The sequence below is a fragment of the Vigna radiata genome, chromosome 11 (assembly GCF_000741045.1).
Source record: "Vigna radiata var. radiata cultivar VC1973A chromosome 11, Vradiata_ver6, whole genome shotgun sequence".
NCBI classification, from domain to species: domain Eukaryota; kingdom Viridiplantae; phylum Streptophyta; class Magnoliopsida; order Fabales; family Fabaceae; genus Vigna; species Vigna radiata.
This window is the reverse complement of record NC_028361.1, coordinates 10,520,022-10,530,448: the sequence shown is the minus strand read 5'-3', so window position 1 is coordinate 10,530,448 and position 10,427 is coordinate 10,520,022. Positions and strand designations below refer to the sequence as shown.

Genomic DNA, 10,427 nt, shown 5'->3' with positions numbered 1-10,427 from the left:
GTCTTTGTTTTCAACTTTCTAGTTGACGAGAGGGATTTACCTCTCGGTTTTCTCTTCAACGAGAGGGATTTACCTCTCGGCTTTCTCTTCAACGAGAGGGATTTACCTCTCGGCCGAGAGGGATTTACCGCTCGGTCTTTGTTTTCAACTTTCAAGTTGACGAGAGGGATTTACCTCTCGGTTTTTAACTTCAACGAGAGGGATTTACCTCTCGGCCAAGAGGGATTTACCTCTTCGGCCTTCAAAATGAATCGAGAGGGATTTACCTCTTAGGCCTTCAATAGGAACCGAGAGGGATTTACCTCTTCGGCCTTCAACATGAACCAAGAGGGATTTACCTCTTCAGCCTTCAACAAAAACTTTTGACGAGAGGGATTTACCTCTCGGTCTTCTTCATTAACTTTTGACGAGAGGGATTTACCTCTCAGTCTTCAGCATCAACGAGAGGGATTTACCTCTCGGCCGAGGGGGATGTATCGCTCGGTCTTTAACTTCATATTCTTTATGGGGTACTGTCTTTGATTTATAGTCATGGGGGACTGTGTTTGATTTATAGTCCATGGGGGACTGTGTTTGATTTATAGTCCATGGGGGACTGTGTTTGATTTATAGTCCATGGGGGACTGTGTTTGATTTATAGTCTTGTCACTTTGTCAGATTATTTACTCTAGTGAAAATTTTCAGTGTGCTACACTTGATGAAGTGGACCTGCTTTAAAAATAAAAAATTAAAGTGAAATTGCCAGTGGCATGGCCTGTCAATCTTTTTAAGATCCAAAACTGAAGCCATTTAAATATATCTTTTTCATTCCAGTCACGCTGAAAGCATTGTGGTCCTTGCCGGTAAAGGCAATGAGGTGGCACTGCAGGTGACTTTGATCACGGCGTAGCGGTTTTGGTCGCCGTTGATTAAAAAAGTGGAATTGACTGCGGTGACGCCGATGACGCCGAAAGAGTGCACCACCTCCTGATCATAGTATAATGAAAAGTGGTGTCGGCTCATACACGATCACCGATTCCTCTGCAATTAAGATTATACATTATATTAGATTATAATAATATAAAATAAGTGTGTCATATAATATGTTATTATTTTATTGCTTATGCATATCTTTTATATGAAAGAAATTCGTCAGTATATATATTTATACTATTATCTAATAATATAGATAAATCTTAGTTTTATAATGTGGAGATATTATTCTCCTTTTGGATTCTCATGATATATATTTATGATCAACCTTGAATCTATATAAAAATCAGTTGGGATATATATATTTATCTATATATAAATATATGAATAAGTGAAATTGGTTGTGATATATAATATAAATTTGTTGTGGAATAAATAAACCTCGGATTGGAATTATGTAGCGGTAACAAAATTAATTTTGAATATCATGATATTCAATTGCGTAGTAGTAAATTAATACTGATCTAATGTGATTGTAACGCTCCCATGTAAATTGTTTTTAAACAGAAAATACTTATCTTTTTTACGAAGCTTTTATGTAGAGACGATCATCTGTGCTGTGTAGTTTTTGTTTTGTTGAAAATTCTTGGTGTTGATCCGAAGTGGTAATGTTGAGACTGAACGCTCGTCTTTGTTTCTTGCGGTTTCTAATAATCTTTCTGGTGCTTTCTTGTTCCTCCATGCTCCTTGTGGTCACCATTTGGGTTTGCCGCTCGGCCCCACGGTGGGCGCCAAAATGTTTCGGTAGGTATTTTTGGGGACCGAGACACTAACCTTTTCTGACGTGGCTTTGTCGCTTTCCGATGCTTGAACCGGGTTCTTCGCTTGTCTTCTTTTTTCCTTGTTGCTCGATCGCTCGCAACATTGGCTGTTCGGTGATCTTCAAGCTTTGACCGCTTGTCCAACTTCCCGGTGGAGAGGGGGAGGTACCTGCAAAAGGTACTCCGACGCCCAAGTCAGGCGTGTATTGAAGAGCCTCGGCTCTTTAGAAAGTGATTTGGTATCACAGTAGAATATTTCTGAGTGTGATTGGAGAGTAATTTTAGAGTGATTCGAAGATGATTAGAAGGTACCTGACTTGTGCCCATGGTTCTCTGATATAAGCCCAACAGAATGAAAATAATATAAACAGACTTACTTGAAAATCTTGTTAGTTGTTAAATATCTTTAAATAGATATTCTTTGATTATTTTATATCTTTAGTAAAATATATCGTAACCGCTCGGCCCTGATATCATCTTGTACATTGTTTATTTCTCTTCTTGATCATCTCCCACCTTTTTTCTGCTCTATATGAAGGAGTTGAAAGACCATGAAAGAATGTCATGCGTTTCAACCAAGTCACCTGTGGTACCAGTGAAACCGAATCGGACCCATTCGGGCAGAACAGTCCCTAAGTTGACGGGATAAGATAAAACAGTGGCATTCACAGGACTATTTGGATAATCGAGGGAGACACTCAAAATCTTGGAGGAAGATTGATAGCTTATACGTGCTTTTCCTACTGATCCATGTGGTTGACTTTCAAGTGGCCATGGCGCAGTTGCCACAGACCTAATCGAATTGATGTCAATTCCTATGTGAGGAGAATCAGATACTGGGAAGTTAGGGTCCCATTCATTTACGAAACTATCAAACTCAACAGCCACAACATGGTTTAACATTGGCGAAATATGCGAGGAAAGATTTCCTGTGAGAGAAAAAACAACCTAGTTTAACATGTTCGGAATATGTTTGTCAAGATGTTTTTGGACATTACTTTTGTCCTTGAACAAGAGATTTGGTTTGTTTCATGTGATGTATATTAACAAGCCAGATTATTTTCAATGAATAAATGTATGTCAAGCGTTGATTGATTTTGTAACTGTGGATAATGAATTGGTCACTAATTTTAGTTAAACCCAGCTTCAATTATTCCGAGAAGAATCTGGCCGGCAATGGCAGTTCTGGGCCGGATATCAAGTTGCTGAGTGCTCAGCAGCAACAGCTTATGTGCCATTTTCATGTTTTTTTATAAAGTTTTACAAATTTGGGATAATTCGTGCACAAATAACGCGATTTCCAACTTTACTTTGCTCAGGTCGTAGGTCAGGAAGAAAACTTCAAAATTCGATTTTCAATTTCTTATTTTTTTTTTTTAAATTAGAATTCGTGTTATACTTTGCACGACTTCTGCATAAATTTGTTTAAATGAAAGTCGTTCATTGAGAAAACAAATTTCAATTTAATTTTTGAGACTGAAGCCGTTCGCAATAGTGACTACTTCTGTATAAGGCCATCGACCATTTTAGAGATTTGGGATAAAAAATTATTTTACTTTTTAACAAATAGTATAAAACTGACCGTAGTATTTCTTTTCTTATAACTTACGTGACTACAAATAAAATATTTTACAAAAATCAAATTTTAATTATGATAACCTTTAATTTATGTAGGATAAATAATTACACAAAAAAGATATTTCATTAAATTGTTTATTATGGTATGTGGATCACTAAATTTTTAAAATAATTTAACATATTATTTATTAGTTTGGCAAATAATTATATTTTTTATTTTAAAATTAATATAAAGTTGATGATCCGTTATATAATTTCTTTTAAAATTAATATTTTCTAACAATTACATTTGATTAATTCTAAGAAAATAAATATGGGAAAAAAATGAGACTGTTAAAAATGAGACATTTGATTAGTAATCTTGCATATTTATAAAATGAGACATTTATCTATGAACCAGTATCATGTAGTTTTCTTCTAAGTTACTAGTAGTAGTAATGGTGAAAAGGGTCAGGTCTAACGAGTTAGAATATCTGAAAAAGTCAAGTCGAGATAGCATTTTTAACTCGAGAACTCGACCCAACTTGATTCACCAAGTCTGGTAGTTCAGCAGAGCCGTTTTCATTAAAAAAAATTGAACCTTGCTCTCGCGGAACAACACTTCACTTCATTAAAAAGATTTGAATGACTTTTCATTAACACACGCAACCCACCCAATCCTATTTCTACCTAAAGTTCCTCAATCATTAACACAATCTTACATTCTCCTCTCATCTCCACCATTCTCCTCCCATCTTTAGACCAGACAAAGGCATGCACCACTACGACGAACAAGACCAATTTTTCCTTTGCCCTTTTCAATTTTGTCATTTTTTGTGTTGAAGAATCTCTATTATTTTGTTTTGTTCTCTATGATGTGGCTTCAACTTTTGTTACGATGTAGTTGATGCACGACACAATTCATGATGCTAGTTTTTATATTCCTTCCAAGTTTTTAAATTCCCTTTGTTTTTTTGTAGTAGTCTAATCCTTTCCATATACAATTGTTAGGCTCCACCAGCTTTCTATTTAAGGTAAGTATTCTTTAAGTTCCTCGATTGCATTTCCAATAAGTATTCTCTCTAATGAATGAATTTATTCTTGATCATTAAACTCGACCAATTTGTCTTATTATGTTACTCCTTATGATTTAGTAACTTATATTGATGGATGAGTCAATTACTAAATCTACTCTAAATGTTGATGTCAATGACAAAGAGGATTATGTAACACAGAATGAGGTTGAAGATGATAAGAAAAGTGTTCAACTTAATAACAAGAAAAAAAGTCAACAATTTCTGATTGCTGGAAATATTTTACTAAGATTGGGGTTGGTGATGACGGAAAGGAGAGGGGCAAGTTGTAATAGGTGCAACCAAAAATACATAATTTGTTGATAGGGGGAGCATGGTGTTAGCCAAACCCAATCCCTATGATGTTTGTTTTTTATAATAACAACACATTGTTAATAAAAACACACGTATGTGTATCGTGTTACGTGTTATATGTGTTCATGCTTATTGTGAAATATGCACATATTGTGATTGTCACATTTGACATATTGTGTTGATTGATGCATACTATTGTGTTAAAGTGATCATATTTGTGTATGCACAATATATGTTTTGGAAATATAAAAACCACATATCGTGTGTTTGCACGTATCTTTTTCAAATGTGTTGTGATAAGTTTTTGGAAAGAAAAGTTATCAAAAATCTTCTAAGTGTTAATTAAAGCTTAATAGATTACATGAATTATGTACTTAATTAAGTCTGTTAAGATTTGAAAACTAATTTGTGCTTGCCATAACTGATATAACGATCATATTTTTAAATATGTTGACTAAGCATATTGAACATTCAATTATGTGCTTTGACTGTTGTTAGTTTGTTAGATGTGTTTAATGTAACCGATTACGTTAATATAGTAATCGATTGAATTGCGTCAGAATTGACAAAAACTATATATTGACGCATTGGTTGATTTTCTGTAAGACAATTTGAGAATTACACTTTCATATCTGATTGATATTCGTTTGAGAAGTTTTACAGAGTGATCAAAGGCTCCAAGAATCAAGAACGTGAAGTGGTTTACAAATCTTGAAGAATTCTTGAGAGACAAACGTGACAGAATTGAAGAGATTGATCGTTCTGCACAATTGAGGTGCTTTCTGTTTGATCAGGAGAAGAAGACTCGCAATCTTTAATTTGTTGTTCCCTGTACGTGTGGCGTCAGGAAGAAGAGTAGTGCACTCTTGACTTTGAGAAGGGATATCTCAAAGGGGTTGTTGCAACAGGAACAGGGTAGTTCTGTGTTGGCAGGTTGTACTATATTTTGATTGAGAGTTTGTGAGGTGTTTACATTTGAGAGTTGCTCTTTAAATTCTTAGTTTTAATACTTTGATCATTATAGTGGATTGCTCTTCAATTTAAGGTTGACTGGGAGGGTGACTGGATGTAAGCATTAAGATCGAACCAGTATAAAAACTGAGTTTAATTTTCTTCTCCCTATCTCTTGACATTTAGTTTTACTACATTTTTCAATGTGATGCTTCAAATGGTAGTAAAAAATATGGCACTTTCCATTTGAAGCATCACATTGAAAAATGTAGTAAAACTAAATGTAAGGATCTGAGTTAAATGATAGTGGACGGGCAAGGAAAATTGAAAGCCAAAAGAATAAATCAAATGGTTTATCATGAGTTGTGTGCCAATTTAATTATTCGACATGGTTTACCATTCAACTTTGTTGAGTATGAAGTGGTTAGAAGTTGGATAACTTATATGAATCCTAATGCAATATTACTTTCAAGAAATATGATGAAGAGTGATACTTTGAGAATATTTATGAAAGAAAAACTATGTTAAAGAAAGAGTTTCCTATGCCAGTCCCAGCAGCACGCATCCGTCCTGGGTGCTCGGGTCGTCCAATAGTTGTGGCATGAATATTCTGATGACCTTCTTGTGTGAATTGACCTTGGGAGGTCTGCTCAACCAAGGAGTCTTGTAACATAACAAAATTTCATAATTATTTGAAAGATCTATGTAATATATATAACAAAAATGTTGTAAAAATATGAGAAATGACATCTTACAATTCTTTCATATATCTCTCTCGTAGTGTCGAAAATGTAGGAGCCCGTTGATCTTATGTGGGCTAACTTCCACTTCTCGTGTCAAGATGGTGGTGAAGGAGAAGAAGGAGGGTCACCACCCTTAGAAAATGGAAGTCTATTATCTGACTTTTGTTTCTTTATTTTTTCCTCAAGCTTCCTATATCTACCACGAGACAGTATGTGTGGATTTTTATTTTGAGCACCTATACCTTGTGCTTTTGACCTTGTTTGTGGTGACAAAATGAAACAATTGTCATGATATAAAATTATGAATGATGAATTGAATGACTTTTACCTACACTTACATGTCACGTCTTGGATGAACGAAGTTGTACAAACTAACACCATGTTTCTTCGTCAATTGCAGAATACTTAAATATGGAATTTCATTATTTCTTGGTCCAAATATATATCTAGACGTCAATTTTGTCTTAAACCCCGAAATCTTTCTCCAATTACAGATAAACATTTATTCTTTAGGTTGACAACATTTGGGATATCAAATGTCATCTACAATAAAGAAAGTAATAACCTTATATCAATACAAATTTATCAATATAATTAAACTAGAATTTGGAGCAATATTGATTAACTTACCAATAGATCTTGCCATATAGGATTTTGATCAGTCTCATATACATGGTCAAAGGATTGAGTAAGTATAGAGATACTATCACGTGCTAATACTCCAAGGTAAGACCTAAATTCATCTGCATTTGGTCTAGATGCTACTCCTTTGACCACGTCAATAATGACAAGTGTCCTCTCACCTGCATTTCTTTTAAGTTGAAGTTGTCTACACCTTGTCGCTCCTCTAGTGGGTCTAAAAGTGGGGACTTCATCCCCAGACGAATGTGGTGCCTCAGCCATATATCTGTCACAAAAAATAAGATGAAAGATTTATAAAAGACTTATAAAATAACATATTACATTTAACAAAAGCCATAAATTTTTACACAAATATGAAATTCATACATAATCACATGGATTGGTCATATGTATATTCCCTCATTGTGATCTTCCCGAATTACATGTACATCATCAACTAGAGGTTCGTCATCTAAATTTATCGTCGTTTTAAATTGATAGTGGTCAGTAATATAAAGATTACTTAGATTCTCTTCTTTATCTTCAATTTGTGTTTTTCCTTGAAGAGTGACATATTGATGGTCAGACGTAGGATCTTTGATATAAAAAAAAACTGACTTACTTGATATGCCATGATAAACGGTTCATCTCCATAACTAATCTTTCGAAAATCAACTAGTGTCATACCCAGAATCATCTATTTTGACATCACTCTTATTGTCAACCCACTTACATTTGAAGAGTGCAACAGAAAACTTAGTATAATCAACCTCTCATATCTCTTCTATTCTACCATAATATCTCATTCATCCAATTACATGATTTTGATCTTTGGATGATAATTTACTTTTAGTATTGTATTTTTATTGAAATATTTATATTTTACTTAAAATTTATAATTTATTTTCTATATATTAATTTTAATATAATAATATTGAATATTTATAAAACATTTGTTCAAATAATAAATAAGGATTTAATCTATAAAAATAATTAAACATTTTACATACTTTTATAATTAATAAATATAATATAATATCAAAATTACCATTGTTCTTTTCTTTTTTATTCTTGCAGAAATTAAAAACAACATAATGTTTCACAATCCCTACATAGTCTTGTTATATTTTATTCACAGTGGTTTTTTCGTTGCTTTATATCTTTCACAACTTATTATAGTACTTTTTAAGTCTTCATCACTAGTTTATTAGGACAGTTAAATTATTTTTAAGTGCCCGATTCATTGAAGTAATATATTTTATTTTTTATCAATACGATAACTACATAAAACTTTTAATTTATTATATGATGGAAAATAGTATTTATTTTATTTTAAATTAATAACTAAACATTTATTATAAAATATTATTAAATGAAAACTATTATATATAACTTGTTTTTAATTATATATTTATCATTTAACAAAAACAATATTAGTGAGAAAATACAATGACATATTATGTATAAATACTATTTTTAAATTTCAAAAAATACTAATATTTTGAACATTAAATATAGTTTTAATATATTACAATTAGTTTTACTTAATAATATTAAAAGTATTTTATTTTTATTTAATGACACAACATCCCAAAAATTATAATATGAACTACACCAATGAGACATCACATAACAATAAAAATAAGTTACTTAGGAAAATTATCTTACAATTATCCTAAAATAACCAACTAATTAAAACTTTACAAAATGTAATTAATTCTGATACAAAACTTAAGAACAAACCAAAAGGTCATACAAATGATGTATAAACCGAACGATTATACAAAACTTTTCACAAACCGAACGGTCATACAATACCCTGTATAAGTCGAACGGTCCTAAACTAAGAGGTTGGAGACTCCTCGCTCAGCACCTGCTCCAGAGAGAACTCATCACCTTCTGCTCACATCCACGAGATGATCATTGCAATGAAGAAGACAACCGAAAGGACAACATAAGACAAGACAGAAAAGAATGGTAAGTTAGTGTAATTTAATTAATCTTGTTAACGTGCAATTCAGACAAACATATAATACATTCATACACATACAAATATCATATAAGCAAGTTATGACCGACAACTTTACTCTGACTATCAGGACAAGTATGAATATGTAACTATGGTCGTTCGTGCACCTGTAGGAGGTAACCTGGAAACCTCACGATTACCATATATAGCTGAAAACTCAAGCTGTCACACGAGGTTAGTCCTTCATCCCTCACTGTAACTAGAAACCCAAGCTACCACATGAGTTTATCCATTAACTGGAAACCCAAGCTACCACGCGACCAAGCCTCCTGCTGTTATACATGCCTCACCATTCTCTACTTGAGACTCGATGACCATTAGAATGTCAAGATAAACGCCAACTTAGCACGATACCCACATTCATACTTTACAATTCAATAACCATCCACGAAACATTCCTCCTTAAAATACTCTTTCACATTCATATTACAAATATCATATCATACTTTCACTTTGACACCATTAAAATAGTTTTTCTTTATTATTACATGAATAATCTTATATTGATGATCGGCTCAATCTGTAACAAATATTATAAAGTGAAATTTGATCCAATCCTATCAATTTTAATCTTAAATTAATTCACATGATAGTCGATAATTTAATTTTGACCTATAAGACCTTTCCTGTTATTTTAGTTATGTGAACTTACCTGTTAAGACCAAGTGAGTTTAATCAAATTGACTTATCTCTTAAAAATGTAAATAAAATACTCTTATTAAACGTGAGAAGTGGAATTTATAAAATAAAAATAAACGACAACAAGGATAAAATCATATTTGTGAGTTCCATCAGCTATTAAAATTAACTTTCATTCATAGCATTATATTGGGAGTTACTCCCTGTACCTCCCCAGTTCCAACCCTCACCCCCCAATTTTTTTGGACTTTTTTTTAAATACAAAATTAACCTTTATGTTTTTTTATTTTTACCGTTTTACCCCTATTTAACCTACCCTACCTCTTTTACAGTCAGCCTCAGTCAAAACACACAGACTCAGATTCCTCTTCGTATTCTCACCCCCCCCCCCACCAAAGCTTTTGAAACGCTCCTCCTCCAAACGCTCTCTGCAACTCTCACTCTCCCACTCCTCGAAGGTTCTGTTTGTGCGGCCTGGTGCTGTTGGGCGGTGCGGTTGTGGTTGTTGCGCAGAGGGTGCTCGTGCGGCGGCGCAGAGGGTGCTGGTGCGGCGGGTGTTGCGGCGGTGCGAGGCGGTGGTTCTTGCTTCGACAGGTTAGTTTCTTTTAATTTCTTCTTTTTCTTAAAACGTATGCAATGTGTAGTGTAGGATTAGGTAGCTTTGTCTGGTTGGTGTTTCTGTTTGAGTTCTGTCATCTCTGTGTTGTGTGCATTGAGGAAGAAGACAGGCACCGAAACGGATGTCGTTATCCGTCGACGGATGTCG

The 10,427-nt window shown here is 33.6% G+C and overlaps 1 protein-coding gene across 1 annotated transcript; it reads right to left on the bottom strand.

Moving 5' to 3' along the window:
• Nucleotides 1–998: 998 nt before the first annotated feature.
• Nucleotides 999–2,636, bottom strand: LOC111240602 (agglutinin-2-like). Its single transcript, XM_022775995.1, has 3 exons — nucleotides 2,284–2,636; nucleotides 1,747–1,902; nucleotides 999–1,020 (listed from the first exon to the last, which is right to left on the bottom strand). The coding sequence occupies exons 1-3, from the start codon at nucleotides 2,634–2,636 to the stop codon at nucleotides 999–1,001; spliced, it is 531 nt and encodes a 176-aa protein (XP_022631716.1).
• Between the last annotated feature and the right edge of the window lie 7,791 nt (nucleotides 2,637–10,427).